This window comes from Phaenicophaeus curvirostris, chromosome 1 (assembly GCF_032191515.1).
Source record: "Phaenicophaeus curvirostris isolate KB17595 chromosome 1, BPBGC_Pcur_1.0, whole genome shotgun sequence".
NCBI classification, from domain to species: domain Eukaryota; kingdom Metazoa; phylum Chordata; class Aves; order Cuculiformes; family Cuculidae; genus Phaenicophaeus; species Phaenicophaeus curvirostris.
This window is the reverse complement of record NC_091392.1, coordinates 35,711,492-35,728,859: the sequence shown is the minus strand read 5'-3', so window position 1 is coordinate 35,728,859 and position 17,368 is coordinate 35,711,492. Positions and strand designations below refer to the sequence as shown.

At 40.3% G+C, this 17,368-nt stretch overlaps 1 protein-coding gene across 10 annotated transcripts in view; it reads right to left on the bottom strand.

The window, feature by feature from the left end:
* GRIP1 (glutamate receptor interacting protein 1) overlaps window positions 1–17,368 on the bottom strand; it is a 334,393-nt gene that overhangs the window by 230,171 nt on the left and 86,854 nt on the right. For 4 of the 10 annotated variants that reach the window (XM_069852707.1, XM_069852647.1, XM_069852688.1 and 1 more), the window contains exon 1: window positions 3,646–4,175. The exons of 2 other annotated variants lie outside the window; for them this stretch is intronic. In XM_069852707.1, the coding sequence (XP_069708808.1) occupies window positions 3,646–3,778 (133 nt within the window). In that variant the 5' untranslated portion in view covers window positions 3,779–4,175. Of the gene's footprint in view, window positions 1–3,645; window positions 4,178–17,368 lie in introns of those variants that run through there. 4 more of the 10 variants (XM_069852696.1, XM_069852610.1, XM_069852679.1 and 1 more) reach the window with 3 other exon arrangements.

Below are 17,368 nucleotides of genomic sequence, written 5' to 3'. Positions count from 1 at the left end.
AAACCTTTATGCCAACAGACTATGCTGCTGACATCATGTTGGGAGGAACAACAGAAGAATCACAAATGTAAACACAGTCTCTATCAGGAAAAGAGGCATGATAGAAACCAGAAGTAACAGAAATAAGACAATATTTAACAGTGAACATTCACAGCAATGCCCTCTGGACCTGCATGGGCAGATCATGACAACCTGAGAGGTTCCAAAATTGGTTGGAACAAACCCAAACCCTTCCAAGCATTTTGCAAAATAAAAGACTAATTGCCAAAATCACACTGGGGTGGGGGAAGGAAGTGGGTTTTGTTTGTTTTGGTCAGAGGTGACCAAATCAGGCTGGGTCCCCAAAATCCCTTCCTACTCAAAATAAGGCTGAAGCTCGATGGACTTGGCAAAACACCCTGACTTCAGCAAAAGGACGTATGTCATTTCTGGGAGCATTCCAGGCAGCTCTGCTCTACATAGCACTGCTGATGTTTGCTATCAGTCTTGGTAACAATTTTCTCATGCAAAGCCTCATTAAAAGGAACAGGTTCAATGGCAGTGCTGTAATGCTGTGCAAGATAAATATAATGATTTTTAAGGTGCTTTATGCAATAAGAACCAAGATGTCTGAGTAGGTTGGGCGGCAACTTCATCACCCACTGTGTTCACACTGCAAAGTCTCACCAAAATGATGTCTGCACTCCTAACGTGAATATTTTTGTGTACTACAATTATTACTTTAGTTATTCTAGGATTACGTAGCACAGAAAGAGACTCTTCAGAAAGACAGGTGAGTTGATGTTGCATGTCAAAACAAAGTTATTTATTTAATTGAACCCAAATGGATGAAATGTCCGAGTAAAAATACATCTGACACAAGAGCTGGAGCCCCTTTTTTTACCCAGGAACCCTCAGGCATTACTGCACCTTCCTTTCATCCATCTGTGTCCCAATATCACAGCTAATGTGTGTCTTCCACGACAAAGCTTCAGAGGAGTAAAGATAGTATACCTAACAGCGGGAGCCACAATATCCCAATATGCAGACACAGCTGGACTGAGGACAAATTAAAGTCACCTTTTTCCTGTGATTCCCAGAGGCTTATTCTATTTTTAACTTTGTTTTCTTTCTGTTTGATCCTTCGGTTGTTTTAATGTAGTTTCTGCATTTTGCCATTAATTCTGACTCTACACAAGACTAAGCAATACTATGAGCGGGGGAAGAAACAGTAACAATCTCATAAAGTGATTGGCTTAGACAACCTTCAAATGCACTGGCTAATTGGATATATAACTCATAAATGACAAAGGCGGAGGGATGGAAAACAATGCAGGGAGAGGAAACTAAACCTAAAAAAGCTCCAACTCTGTTTAGTTGAATGAATAACAGGTCTTTGATTTCATTAGCTATGATATTCTGAAATTCATACCAATAACTACAATCTTATTCTTTGAAGCATATGAATGCAGAAGGAATGGCTATTAAAAGCTCTGCAATTACTCTAAATTTGTTACAAATACTGTAACACCAGACCATACTTAAATTTAATACGAAACATTTAATTGTCTCCATTACATGAAATTCAATTTCAAGAGAGCATTTCTAGAAGCACCAGCTGCATCTTTTCACATTTTGTGTATTGCTTTAAGTAGCTACCACACCTATCCAACCAAAACAGTGACACGCATAGCACATGGGACACCAGACAAAAGCAGCACTTGAGGAGCAATTGTGTTTGATGTGGTATCTCTATAAAGACTCCACATCTCAAATCTCCTGTGATATATTTGGTATAAGTAACTGCAAGGCGCTGCAAACGCAAACTCCTTGTGCATCCAGCACCATACGACTGTGCAATGTTATGACCATTCACTCTGAGTGTTATGATCACTGATGTAAACACCACTTCAAAATCTGACACACATCATCCAGTCTGAAATACTTATGACCTCCACAGGCAAAAGTGTGTGCTATCCATTTATTTTTTAAATAGAATAAAAGGAAAAACCTATTAGATACTTGGCTCAATCTTAGTGGCTTACATTATGTCAAGAGTTAATAATTTATTAATCAGCATTCAAAAAATCCTTATTACTTGTGACAGGTTTTGGAGGGGTTTTGCTTTCTTATTTAAAAGACCTTCAACAACAACATGCAGCTAGGGAAATGTTTTGACATACTACTTTGACACATTCCTTCCATTTACATATTAAAGCAAGAAAAAGTTACATGCTTTCAATAACATGTATCACTTTCAAACTTTTCAGTGCTAAGTAGATGTAAAATTTTTAGTTCTTAATGGATTAGATTTTACAGTAATGTTACCTGCTAAAACTCTACTGACCCCCAAAACGGCTCTTTTCTTACAAGAACTCAGTCTTCACAACATAGATGAACTATATAAGATTATCAGCATAGTACATTATCTTTAAAATGGAAAAAGATCAAGACTGTTTTAAGAAGAAACCCAGTAAACAATCAAAACCTCTAAATTAATTTACTTTTGGAGACAGGCAATCATGGTGCACCAGAGAAAACAGGTGTAAAGTATCTTGCTTCCTAATTTTCCACAGGCTAGCAGTACTCCAGTGCTGTTAACCACAATCACATTCATTGTTTTATCTTAAAACAAATGCAAGGTCCTTACAACTTTTTTCAGCAAACTGGAAATGAAGCCAAATTATGCAGAAAGATACCGTCACCTGCCCACACACTATGGAACAACAAAAAAAGTGCATCGAACTTCAGCTGCTCAATAAAAACCATAGCTTCACTGCAAAGCTCCCAAAACACCAGTCAGAACAGCAGAAACCTTTTAAAAAGGTAATTCCTGTGTGTAACTGGCACTACTGCCGTGACCTCACCCTGACAGTGCTGCACAATACTCCAGGCAGGCGCTGAGCATGGCTTTCCTACCACCACCCCTGCACGCATCTCTTAGCGAGTTGCCTCCTCTGGGAGATGCCCAAGGTAGCCAGAGAGCTCCGAAACCTGACAGGTACAGGGACGAACCCAAACGACCAGAAGGGAACGGTGCACAGTTTGTACAGGGACTTCCTAGCAATTTATTTTGGTTTCAAGCGAGCTGCTGCTGTCACGTGAGCCCAAGCAAACAAAACCCACCGCTTAATCCTTCACGCGTGGTCCTGGACCTGCAGCGAGGAAGCAGCCCACTTGAGTCTGTTGCTACTGAAAAGACCAGGTCACAGCGGAGGCTCAGAGGACTGACTTTCCCTTGGCACAAACATTAACAACTTACAAATGACTGATACCTGCTTCTATAGTGATTTAAAAATACCCACCGTGCGGCTTTCCAGAGGCATTAAACAAGGGCTACCGCTACCCTATCACTTCTCAACACAAAGTGCTTTAACAAAAGGTTTCCAGCAGTCAGACTCAATTAACTGCACCTGAAATCTTACCCCGGTTTGCACAGACCCTGCTTACTTTGTGAGCGGCTGTGCCACTTCAGCTGCTTTGTATTGTTCATCAGCAGTCACAGCCACATAAAGCCCTAACAGGAACCTACATTTTAATACTTGCATGAGGATGAGATTCTAGCAAGAAATATTGTTTGCGTTTGGGGGGTTTAGGGTTTTTTAAAATCTAAAAGCACAGCACAGACCACAGTCGAAGGAAAATGAGGTTATGCAAAGTACTTACTTCGAAAATGCTCTGAGGCATAATAGTAGACATCCTCATAGCCCTCGTGGTAATCCTCCTCTGGACGGTACTTTTTGCCTTTTCTTCTTCTAGATCTTCTTATCTGCTTGACGAAGCCCAAGAAGCGCTCCATCTCCTCCCTCAGCAGCACCAGCCCACAGCCCCCTTTGCCCTCTGCTTCACAAAGAGCTGTCCCAGCATGAATCAATCGCAAGCACCGAAGCAAAGCTGCAGCCTCAGACAAGCCACTCTCGTATCATGAAAAACCCCTCCCTTACCTCAACTGTGACTAGAAAGCATCTTGTTTTCCCTTTGAACAAAAAAAGGAGCCGGGGGTGACAATGACTTTATCAAATCTACTGACTGGAATGTTTCAACACGAAAACAAAGGATGAAAATACTGAAGGGAAAGGAGAAAGTCAGGATTTCAAGCAGTTATTAAACAGCAGAGGACGAAGTTGTGGAGACCTGCCTGCCAGCAAGGGGAAGCCCAGCACTGAGAGCTCCCTGTCCTGTGTCTCCATCAATTGAAGAGGGGCTGGGAGGCGGGGATAGATGTTAGTCAATGGACTGAACCACATCTCAAGGCAAAACAGGTTTTCATTGGCCAGTTAAATACTGTCCTCATATTTACCCGAGCATAGGCTCAGCAGCCCGTTTGATTTCATTTGTTGTACAAAGAGGAAACACGCTGATCCATTTCTGGTATCACATATGCTGGATGAATAAATAGCAAAGTGGTTTAATCCGTACACACAGCCCACTCAGTGGCAAGTGTGTGCTGAATGTGTTAATTGGAGCAGCAGGCAGAAAGCTCGGCAGCTGTTAAAAAATGACACATATACCCACTGGGCATTAATGCATTCTAACCACTGCTAGATCTAAACATTAAAAGGCACTCCACAGACAGGTCCCCTACAGAGCTGGCCAGGATATATGGCAATAGGCAAACATAGAAAGCGGCATCACAAGCACAACACAACAATACTCATTTAACATCTCAGCAGAGTTTTTAAAACTTTAGAATTAAGGTTTCACAGACTATCCTTTGCACAGGATGATAGGAGCAAAAAACCTGAAAAGGTGCTGGTTCTCTTCTCTTGCTGCATGCCTGAATCCCATACGCATTCCCTAAGATAAGGCTGGAATTTCATCCATGATTCTGATGAAGTTTGCCTCCCGCACAAGAACAAAAGCAGTGACTGCTCAAATCCCATCACGCTGACATCTGCTGTGGGGCTTTTCTTGTAACCATGCTCCCGCAACAAAGTGAGGGCTCCAGTCCAGCAGGACCTCGCCTGTCTGCTGGAACAAGTCCCGGATCAGTCAGTTGCCTTGGTCAAACTATGTGCCAAACATGGTCACCTGCACCCATGCTTGCAGAAGATGCTTGCTTTTGCACCTATGAGCATGAGGATGTTAGAGAGTCTTCCCATAAAACAGATTTTACAGGATCATCGTCTGGAAAATGAGGAGCAGGCAGAGACGGGATTAGTTTCTGGTGATGCAGACACTTCAGTGAGTCATTAATTTGCAAAGAGCAAACCAGGACAGTTTTTTCTTTAAAGCGTTAAAGAAGTAAAGCAAAAGCCAGAACTGCAATTTATCCTGGTTTCAACAGAAGTACCCAGAAATTGATGAGAACGGAGTTGGGTTTTCTAGATTTGAAACATGTGAAGTTACTACTAGAGGTCAGCCTGCCATGTGCAGGTCTCAAATAAACACACACTGAAAGCAGGCACTGGAAATCTTTTGGCCTTGTTGCAGCTTCCCAGGTATTTTAGAACAATATTGTCACAAAACCATATCCATTTTATCCACAAAAGCTAAAAAAACTCCAGATGCTCCTACCAAGCTCCCCACAGGAATACACACTCATCCTCCTTGACCCTACCAGCCCTGCTTTTCCACAGTGAAAATGCAGCCGCTGTTGCTAGCTGATGAACACCCTGAGGGTACTACCAGAATTATTTTTAGTGTAACTTCTATAAGGAGGCTGTGGTTTATTACAAGTCTTTTTTTATCATACAGCTTTCAACTTTCAAAGGGTAAAGACCTTGGAAGAATATTACAGGCATATTACCAAAAATAAAAAAGCCAATAAAAGTTTTTATATGGATCTTTAAGAAAGGATCACTGTATGTTCTGAAGATTTCAATCCACGTGCTTTTCTGTGCTCTGCCGCCAAGCAGCAAAATCCTTACATTAGTATCACGAAACATGAAAACCAAACAAAGACTTAGCCTACAGCAGACGTAGCTCTGGCTCTTTCCAGAGAGGGAAATCTTGCTTTGATACTATATTTACTCCTGTAGAGCACTCTCCTGACACATGTGCAAAAAGTTATTTCTAGGTGTCAGAAACATTAATCTTGAGCACAGAAGTCTTGCAGCCATCACCTTCTCCTAAAGATAAATGATAAAGTTCAAAATGATAAAGCTACTTTTTTAACAGGAGAAAATGTAAAACTTTCTTGCTTTCAAACTGTTCTCTAAATGAGAGCTGAAAACTGGAATTGAACAGACACTTGACTTTCATCAAGCAAATACACCCTTCTCTAGCACTGCTGTTGCTAAACACGCTGCTGCAGCAGAAGCTCCTGCTGGAGAAGCAGCTTCTCAGCTCTCAGCGTACCCCAGGGAGACTTCAGTCCTTTCCATAACAAGACCAGCACAGCAAATAAGCAGAGAAGGGAGCAACCAAAGGATCTCAGCTAGCACTATAAGCACCAGATGTAGTACAGCAACTGCCTGACCATATTCTAGGGAGAACTAATCCAAATTTTGAGCTTTGGAAAGCATGTTCATTACCAATGGACCTTCTCTTTTCTGCCTGTGCTCATGAGGTGCATCGCATACATGTGCAGCTAATGTAACGCAGAAATAATGTACTACGTGGTATTATTGGTCAGTGGTAATGGTACCTATCTTGTATGATGAATACGCACAGGGTGTTCAAGCTCTGCTGCTCCTCACTGTATCCCACCAGCTATTACCATCTACAAAGGACCGGCTCTGGCTCCCACACCAAAAGTACAGAAGCGGGTCCACAGTTTCTAGCACACAAGCTGACAGTCTTGCCAGCATGTAAATGATACACTTGTTTCCTTTTGCATGAATGCAAACAGCAGAGGCAACAGTTCAGCATTTTTATAGTTGCTTTTTTTTTTAAATACCTTGAACAAGCTGAGCTTTTGATAGGATTTTCCCCACTCTAAAACATTCTGGTATTCAGGGCAACATAAAGAGAAGAAAATACCTTAACAGAGGGCAATGTTGTTATATATTAATAGGCGTCAGAGTATTAAGTGTTTTACTATACTAAAAAGATTTCTAAACTAAACTTATGTTTCATGTGCATTGCATACTACCTCTGCTGCTTTGCTGAGAACACTGGAGACACTCATTAGCTACTCCTCATGCCATACCTGTAAATATTTTATCATAGTCCTACTTTCAAAGGTATAAGCAGAGAATTCAGTTTCACAAACACAGTTTACTGTAGTTAGGAAAAAAAAACCCCGAACAGTTAACTACTGCTTTCCCCGCTGCTCAGGATTCTGCTTCTGCAGCTTCTTGTGGTGAAGAACTCATTACTTCATGGCAATGAACATGGGTCTTGCAACCTTCTGCTTGGAAAGAAACAAAAAAAATGCAGAAACTGCAATTCCAGAAAGGCATATTGATTTTATGGGAGGAGCAGAGAACGAAACATTGGCTTTCAAATTTTTAAAACACAAAACACCAGAGATGACAATGAGTTTCAGCTCTCAATAACAAAGAGAATAGGGTAATTACGCCCAGAGGGCAGAAAATTAGATGTCCAATGATATTCTTTCTACAAACTAGAATTTGGAGAAGCAATTTTCTGGTCTTACAATGCCACAACAGAAGCTGCAATGTAAATATGTCTCCAGCTCTTTGGCTCATCCTTTCTCCATGAATACGCCTACTCCAATCCAAGCAAGTACTCCACTGCCGTCTCCAAGATAGCTTCCTTAGAAAAAATAAGGATTGTCATGCTGTCAGGGAGGTGGTTGAGTCACCTTCCCTGGAGGTGTTTAAGGCACGGGTGGACGAGGTGCTGAGGGGCATGGTTTAGTGTTTGATAGGAATGGTTGGACTCGATGATCCGGTGGGTCTCTTCCAACCTGGTTATTCTATGATTCTATGATAATAAAAGTTTTGCCAAGTGACACTAATTAGATAATACTTGTAGTCTCCATCCTGATAATTAATTTGTTTAAGTTAGGAAGAAGCTCCATCAAACTGATTCTGTCCCAGGTCAGTGACTTACTGGAAAAGACTTCATGGCAGTAATAAAACAAATATACCACTAAGAAACTGTCCTTTTCAAATAATTGAGCTGGGGCATAAAAGCTTTTGCAGTCGTGGACAATTCTCTAGAAGGCAAACCAGCATTTAAGCTTTAACTTGCCTTTGTACCCATAGCAAAGATTAGGTCTCTCATCATGTACAATACCTGCATTTAATATTTCACTTGCAGAAAATTAGCTGTGTGGTTATCAAGGTAAACTTCTACAGGTGACATACCTATTTTCTTCCAGTCTTTGAGGAAAGCAGTAGGGAAAACGTTTTGGTATCCAAGGATAAGCTGCTAAAGTAGTAAATATTTAACGAGGATTTCTATTTGACTGAGCTTGCAAACATGATGCTTTGAAACCAGAGGCTGTGTATGAAGCAAGCCTCTCTAACGTTTTGTATCATAAATAAGGGATGGAACTAGCACCAAATATTAACAGTTCTAAGCAGGTATTTTGCATCCTGTTCATAAGCATGTTTCAGTGTTTAAAAGAAAACATTTCAAATGGAAGAACTCTCTTTTCTCTCCCTCTCCTTCTGTGGGCAGCCCCTAAAAGCCTTCTGCTGTGAGAAGGATCACTCCCACTGGGAGGCAACCATGCAAAAGAGTGCACAAAAGCCGTCTCGGTGTCCTACCTGCTTCAGGTTACTGTCTTGGGGAAAAAACAGAAAAAAACCTATAAATGCACAACACAAAAAATTAAGATGATATAAACAGTTCTTGGAGGTTGGCTGGAGGCAGAAATTAGTTCTATTCCCTCCTCTCTCAAGCCCTTAACCATAAAGATATTGCAAACCTCAAAAGGGAAGAATCGACTCTTATTTTAAGCTGAAAGACTGTAGGTTTATATTAGACATTAGGAAGAAATTTTTTACTGTGAGGGTGGTGAGGCACTGGAACAGGTTGCCCCGAGAAGCTGTGGACACCACATAACTCGATGCGTTCAAGGCCAGGTTGGGTGGGGTTTTGAGCAACTTGCTCAAGCAGGTGTTCTTGCCCTTGGCAGTGGGGTTGGAACTGGATGATATTTGAGGTTACTTCCACCCCAAACCGTTCTGTGATTCTATGACCTTTTCTTCTCTGGCTCTCTTTCAGCTGAGGAAGGTCTTTGATAATCTGCTGTCATTGTTTCTGGAGACCAGCACTAACAGATGAAAGAACTATTCCTATGACTCATCTTGCAGTATCATCTTGCCTGACCTTCTAGTTTTACAAAAGCAGATATCATAATCACTCACTTTAAGGCTGCAATTTTCCACTCAAATTTTGCCCTAAAAATTTTGGTGTAAAACGTGAGCTTATCAAATTGAAAATTACCAAATGCCTGTAGTCTACAGTCTTATAAGCACTGTAAGAACATACGGGCCACACCGCAGAAGCAGAGCCATGCACAAAGTCAGTGTGTGTGAGGAGAAACTGGCAGCCCACCACCCCTCAAAGGTATCACAGTACCACCTGATACCCCTCTGTCTGAGACAAGTTCTGTGCTCTTCTAAAAGACACATGGAGAGACCATTGAAAGCATGGGACATACTAAATGTTACACTGCACATCCCTCTCATCTGACAGCAGGAAAAAAATGCAGAAGAGCCAATGCATTATCTCTGGAATGTTGCTGCATGGGATTTGTACGGTGATAAAACACTGCTCATCTACTAGCGTTATTTTTAAGACCTGATACTTTTTTTCTACTCTTAAATGGCATCCTGGGCAGAAACAGCTTAGCCAGCAGGACCAAAGAAGTGATTCTGCCCCACTACTTGGCACTTGTGAGGCCACACCTTGAATACTGTGTTCAGTTTTGGGTCCCTCAGCACAAGAAAGACATTGAAGTGCTGGAGTTTGGCCAAAGAAGGGCAATGAAGCTGGTGAAGGGGATTGAGAACAAGCCTTACGGGAGGCAGCTGAGGGAACCAGTTGTTTAGCCTAGAAAAAAGGAGGCTGAGAGGAAACCTTATCATTGTCTACAACTACCTGAAAGAAGGTTGTAGCGAAGTGGGTGTTGGTCTCTTGTCCCAAGTAAATAGTGATAGGACAAGAGGAAACAGCCTCAAGTTGCCCCAGGGGAGGTTCAGCTTAGATATCAGGAAAAATTTCTTCACGAGGAGGGTTATCAGACACAGGAACAGGTTGCTCAGGGAAGTGGCTGAATCACCATCCCTGGATGGATGTTGTTTAAAAGACAGGTAGATCAGGTGCTCAGAGATATGGTTTAGTATTGAACAAGTACAATTGGGCTCAATGATCTCAAAGGCCTTTTCCAACCAAATGATTCTATGATTCTAAATTATCAGCTCACAAGCCATTCATTTATTCTTGTTACTCTTTGCTGACATATAATCATAGACCACTCCTTCTCCTCCTAAATTACAGAATGCAAGACTTAAGAGCTGGAGTTCAGCTTTTCTGTCACCTAGCAAATCTTTTTTTTTTTTTTTTTTTTGCAAGTGAACACACAGATTTTCAAGAGAAACTTGCAACTGCCAGCAAATACTTGGAGGAGTTCTTTATTGCATTTTATCTCATATATGTTATTGCATACTAACATGCCCAATGGTTTTGCTTCCTGCAACATTTTCTCACATCTAAGTTTTCAGATAAAACTGTGAATGCCAATGCAGTGAATGAGGATAAAGTAGAACACAAAGGATAGAGGAAGAGGCTACATTCATTTAGAGGGAACTGGACGGCTGCTTGTGGGTTTAATACAAGAATGTTGCCTCTTGTATATGGAGAATGCTGAGAATCTTTGTAGCAATGTTTTAAAAGGGTCACTTGTCAAGTTGAATTTCATGCAGAATGTATGCTTCAGGGAAAAGAAGCCTTTTTTTTTTTATTCCTCTTCAATTCAGCTGAAACAGTTTGCATACATGCTATTTTTCTTCTCTTTCTAGCCTATTTGGCTTCAAATAAGTGACTAATTATAACACACAAATATGCAGAAACAAATGTTAACTTGACCATCACCAAGGAAAGACAGTTTAGGTAAAATCAAGCACAAAAGTTTGAGTTTGCTATTTTGTGACACCAAAATTCTACAAGAAAAGCTAAACAGAGTATTACTCTAACCATATTTAAAACCCCTCAAGGGCTGAAGCAGTAGACTGGTATTTTAAAATACTAAAACTAGAACATAATTATTTGAGAAGTCTGAATTAAAGGTGTTTTCATCTTTCTAAAGAAACGTAGCAAATGGCTAGAGGGAACACTACCAAGATTTTGCATACCGTGTCTGTTTTATGCACGAAGTGCATCTCAAATCAGCTATGAAAAACATATGGAAAAGTGGTTTCGAATAAGGATATGGTTTTTATTCAGTGAGTAGTGGGTTTTTAATGCCTCACAACCATTACATGTCCCTAATTTTCCCATCTTCAGGAACTGCACATTTCAATTCTAATCACAATTAAAGTGTACATAAAGCACCGGAAAGAAAGAAGAATTCATTACTTAATTAAAGTAAAGCTCACTAGAACAAAAATACCTAGCAGATTCATTAAGTGAAGTTCTTGCACAAAAGAATCAAATTCTTTTCTTAAGCTACATACCTGTAGAATTAGAGATCTATAGGTACCATCAAACAAGGTTGAGGTAGGTGGGATTTCACAGTTAATTGACAGTAGACGACCTGAATGTGATATGTGAGATTTAAAGTGGGCTAAATGAGAATCCATCACTGCACATTTCTTTCCATGCAGAATTTTATGCAAGACACTTTTTACTAGGTGATATTAAATGGATTTAGTTACTTTTACCTTATAAGATTAGTAAAAAGGCATATAGAAAAGCTTCCTGCTCATCCTCCCATAGATGCATCCTATCCTACTCACTTAGATTCTCCTCCATTTTCCATGGCCACAGACTCATCAAGCAGCAAGCCCACATAGAATCATAGAATAACCAGGTTGGAAGAGACCCACCGGATCATCGAGTCCAACCATTCCTATCAAACACTAAACCATGCCCCTTAGCACCTCGTCCACCCGTGCCTTAAACACCTCCAGGGAAGGTGAATCAACCACCTCCCTGGGCAGCCTCTGCCAGTGCCCAATGACCCTTTCTGTGAAAAATTTTTTCCTAATGTCCAGCCTAAATCTCCCCTGGCGGAGCTTGAGGCCATTCCGTCTCGTCCTGTCCCCTGTCACTTGGGAGAAGAGGCCAGCAACCTCCTCTCCACAATCTCCCTTCAGGTAGTTATAGAGAGCAATGAGGTCTCCCCTCAGCCTCCTCTTCTCCAGGCTAAACAACCCCAGCTCTCTCAGCCGCTCCTCGTAAGACCTGCTCTCCAGCCCCCTCACCAGCTTCGTTGCTCTTCTCTGGACTCGTTCCAGAGCCTCAACATCCTTCTTGTGGTGAGGGGCCCAGAACTGAACACAGGATTCGAGGAGCGGTCTCACCAGTGCCGAGTACAGAGGGAGAATAACCTCCCTGGACCTGCTGGTCACACCGTTTCTGATACAAGCCAAGATGCCACTGGCCTTCTTGGCCACCTGGGCCAGTGCTGGCTCATGTTCAGTCGGCTGTCAACCAACACCCCCAGGTCCCTCTCCTCCAGGCTAATTCCCACATATTCCCACAGATGATCCCACCCGGATTCAGTGACTGTAGAGAGGCTTCTTCAACGACTAGTATGATATGGAACACTAGAATGAAGCAATTTCCATGTAAATTCCATGTAAAGCCATTTCATATAAATTCTCCTTTCTGCCCATCTTCTGTCTGATATCACCTCTCTGTATCACATATATCATATACAAGATTTAGATTTTCCTTGGTGCAGAGGGATGCTCATACTCTCCAGCAGCACTATGATGGATGTTCTACCTCTTCTCTTACTAATATCCAATAATAGTAATCATTTGGTAGCAGTGAAACCCTTGTTATAGTTCATTCTTGAAAACATGCACCAGGCATCCATTGTGTATTTCTCTGATCAAAGAACTAGCGCAACAAGAAACTTTTCCAATTTGTTAAATAAATTGAAGGAGCAGTTAAAATTAATAAAGGATGGGAAACAGGAAAGAAATCTCACAGGGAGACTGCAACTAGGAAACTGGAGCAACGAAAAAGCCCCTCTGGGAAAAAACACAGGCATCCAGAAAGTGATTTGTATCCTGAGCTCCGTATGTTTTATCAGGGTCAAGATACAGCAGATAAATAGAAAGATTTTATCACAGGTGAGCTCTGACAAGAAGAAAATTCTGCTCCGCAGTCATGAAAAGACAACTACAGACAAATTCTCCATTATGGTCATGTGCATTTACAATTAAAGACTATTTAAAATATATGCAAATTAAACCATCCATCTGGAGTCCTCTGCCCTACAGGCACAGGCCAACATTCATGGCAATGAAGAATCCAGTTGTTCAGATGGATTAACTCTTCTCCTTCTCTCTAAATACCCTCCACACTCAGTTAATTCCCTTTTCTTTTAAATCCTGAGTTTTAAGTAATTCCTGTTGTCCTTGCATAATTTGAAACCACAAAACATACCAAGTATGAAGAACATAGACTTGAAAGGCAAAGGGACAAGTTCACATGTAACCTCACATTAATGAGACCCAAGTATCACACGTCCACAGAACCGAAGGATCATAGTTTCCATCCACGAGCCCTTGGTACAATAGCAAGGCCCATTGAACATTAGTGTGGCACTTCATCTCCCTCATGCCAAACAGTAGTTTGGGAAATAAGAACAGCTGACACCTTTTTATGGATGAGGTTTGACTTCCCCTCTGTCCCTATCCCAAGGGCAGCGAGCAGGTTCTGCCATTCTGCAATTTGTTTCCTAGTCCAAGTCCACCTTCTTCCATCTAGGGGAAAAAACAGAAAATCAGCTTTACACTGTTGATTAGAAGTTAACAAATAATATACAGACAAAGCCAATACATAGACTTCAAATTTGTCTGCTCTGTTCTTCTCCATGAGACCATGGCTCCTGGTTTTAAATGTTAAGAGACAAAGCATGGGGATAAAAACGCATTACATCCTGAGCTTGCAAAACTCATCCACTTCTGCCATGAGTTTTGCCATTTTCTGCTGGAAATTCACTTACAATAACAGTTATGCCATATAAAATTGTCAGAGTAAATATAAAATGATCATTTGTTCAGTGTTGCACCCTTGACACGGTAGAACATGGTTCTACCCTTCACAAGGGTAGAACAAATACTGCTATTTTTGTCTGTAAACAGCTATGAGATCATTGACCTCAGCGCACATTCCACAAGTGACAGGATTAGTCAGATCTCTTCTCTTCAAAAACTGATAGTTCCCAAACAAAAGATTACTTGGAACACAGCATTCTGTGGCACTTAGCAGAGACAAAATAGCCTAGTTTTCAAACTCTCCTTTGACGATGCATTGTATTTGAGGATTTATATCATTCCTCTCTTACTTCATTCCTCATCATTGATAAATACAAACGTTTACCAAGGTGTTCTCAGGAAGTCATCCCTAACGCATCCACTTGCGTAACACACATTTTCATCCTCAGCCACTCTTCAACCAGATCCATATTTTCAGGCATTGTTACCTGTCTACAAGTAAGGCTGCAGGAATCTGTTAACTTCAACTATTGGAGGTCTTGCTCCCTAAGATATATTTGGACATCTGAGTAAAAAATCTGCTTATCAAGAAACACATAGAATTCCTCTTGGTTAACCATAAAAGCCACAGAAGGTGAATAAACTCCACTAAGAGCAAGTTCCATATTCCCTAATGGGTGCATGAAGTGGCAGACCTCATAATTAATCACCTCAAGATTCAAGAGTCCAAGAGACTCAAAGACTTCAGTTTTCACCAACACTCAAGTGATCAAGTGATAAAAGAAAAAATTAAAGACATTTACACCAGAACAGATAAATTATTATCAGTCAGCATACAAAACTGACACAGCTAACTTCTCTGTACTGAAGAGTTTTGTAATTTCTTGCAGATATCCCAGCTGAGAAGCATTTTCACTGTTTCAGATGCTCAATATATATCTATAGACAACAGTTCTAAAGGATGAAAATTCAGACCGGATGTGTATTTTACAAACTGACTTGCTAATTATTGATGTCTTGATCACTCATCTATAAAAATTTTCCTTGGAAGCACTAAAGTAACTCCGTAAAAAACCTCATGCGTTCTCCATGGTCTTGTACCACATTGTACAGACAGTATCATATGGCATTAACTGACATTTAGGATTCTTTAATAAACTATTTTGGAATTTGTAATTCTTCTTTCCCCTTAAAAAAAAGGTAGGTCTGAGTTTAACCCTTTAAAAAGTGGTATTTCAGATATTTCCAAGTTATTGCCTGTAAATAAGTCCATGCACTACCTACTTAGTTAGTGATCACAGCCTTTTTTGTGCTTCGATAATAACCTCACACACTGTCCCAACTGAGCTGAGCACGCTGCACAGGACGCTCAGGTCTGCACTGGTATTGCCACATCCTAACTTCAGTTGTGCCATAAGTTTTGTTTTATTTAAGAAAAACATAACTGAAATGAAAATAACCTCAAACTGATTTAACGTAGGAAAAGAAAAACTGAACTTTTGTGTTGGACCTGAAGATCACATTCTGGAATCCAAGGGTGAGAGCTTGACATTTCATTTTCCAAGAAGTCTAAACAACCACAATAAATTTACAAATGTAGACATGCCGCACTGTTAAATTTCATTTCACGCTCAGTAAGCAAATATTACCAAACTGTAAGTACTGTCACCCTCTGTCTTTTTAGTTAGAAATCTTGTAGCCAATAAAGGTCTGACCTTGAAATATTTCACAGATGGATGAAGTCCCTTAATTTGCTAGTCACTTTGTTACAGATTTTGCAGAACTGCAAAGTTAGGTCACATTTACTCTAATTTTACTTTACAATAACTTTACAAACTGCATCATCAGGAAGAGTCATTGAAAATGCATTAATGAACCATGTGTCTGAAGTGTCACGGAAAACTCATTTTTTAAATTAAAAATGCTGAGATACTACAGACACTAAAGATAATTATTTTTATTCTTAGTAGTCTTACAATTATTTCTAGTGCCAAAACATAAAAAGTAAACCCATACGCTATTTTTGTGGATATTATGATACATCGATAAAACTACTAGAAGTTTTCCTTTTATGAAGCCAGTGGAAATATATGTGTGAAGGGATGACTAACCGTTACATTTTGTAGGCGTAAAATTCTGTTCATCAGGCTTTTTTAGCACAGGCCGAGTCTACACTAATGTGTATTTTAAAGGGAAAAGTAAAGAAAAAATACCAATTCTGTTTACGGAAGGGATAGCTATTATTTTCTCATACTCCTACTCAGTTTGATTTACTACACCAGAGTTGCTATGCAAAACAAATAATCAAATATATACAACTGCTAACTTTTTAATGATTTAGTTGGCTAAAATATCATTTTCAGTTACAAGACATCATAACTCATTACCAGTACAAACCTCAGTGAATACATTAAGTCACATTTTTTTTCCAAAGAATAAAAATTCATTTTGGTCTAATTGCCAAATAGGAAACTGAGTAAGAATGGCAAAGCTCTGAAAAAGACTTAGGATCTCTAATGAGCTGTAAACTACTGGAAACAAAGAGGGAAGATGAAAAGTAAGCATTTTGCATTTTCCAAGAAAAAACAACAAAACAAAAGCAAACAAAAGTTAATATGAAGTACTACTTTGTTGCTTCTCAGAGTGGTCCTCTTTTGTACCAAATGATTCCCTTCTTAAAATACCACCATCTCCATTCCATCAACACGCATCCCAATAACTGCTTCCCCACAAGGCACAGAGCTGCTCTGAAATCAGAAAGACTCTTCAGAGAAAGAAATAAAACTCCATAGTCTTCATGTCTGGAAACAGTTTCTCACGCTTTCCTTCTCTTCTGCCTCTATTGCCATGCAGAGAAGCCTGCTCAAACGGAGCAAAAGGACTGCCCAGCACATTCATCCTGCTTTTTATTCCCACAGTCATGGCTTTCATCTAAGTTGTCCATGGTTTGACTTGACATATAAAACACAAAATGTTTAATTTTTTATTTTGATTATTCTTACCTTTAAAAATGAGTCTCTGACACTATGTCATTTACTGGGAAAAACCTTCATTAAGGACCCCAAACTCAAGCTTTAAGGGAACCTAAAGGAAACTGCAGGCATGGAAGGGCATTTTGGGGGAGACCCTTTCTTTTAACGCTTATGTCCTCGGTGTCATCAACTGTTACTCATAAGCACGGAGTCCAAAAGCTGCAACCTGGCAGGTAATGCCAAAAATAAAAGTCTGCCAGAGTTGGGAGACAAAAACGACTTGCAGATCTGGCCTTAATAAATGACAGCTCTTCATAGACTCATAAGGTTGGAAAAGACTTTAGAGATCATCACCTCCAACCGTACCTGTCTACTACTAAA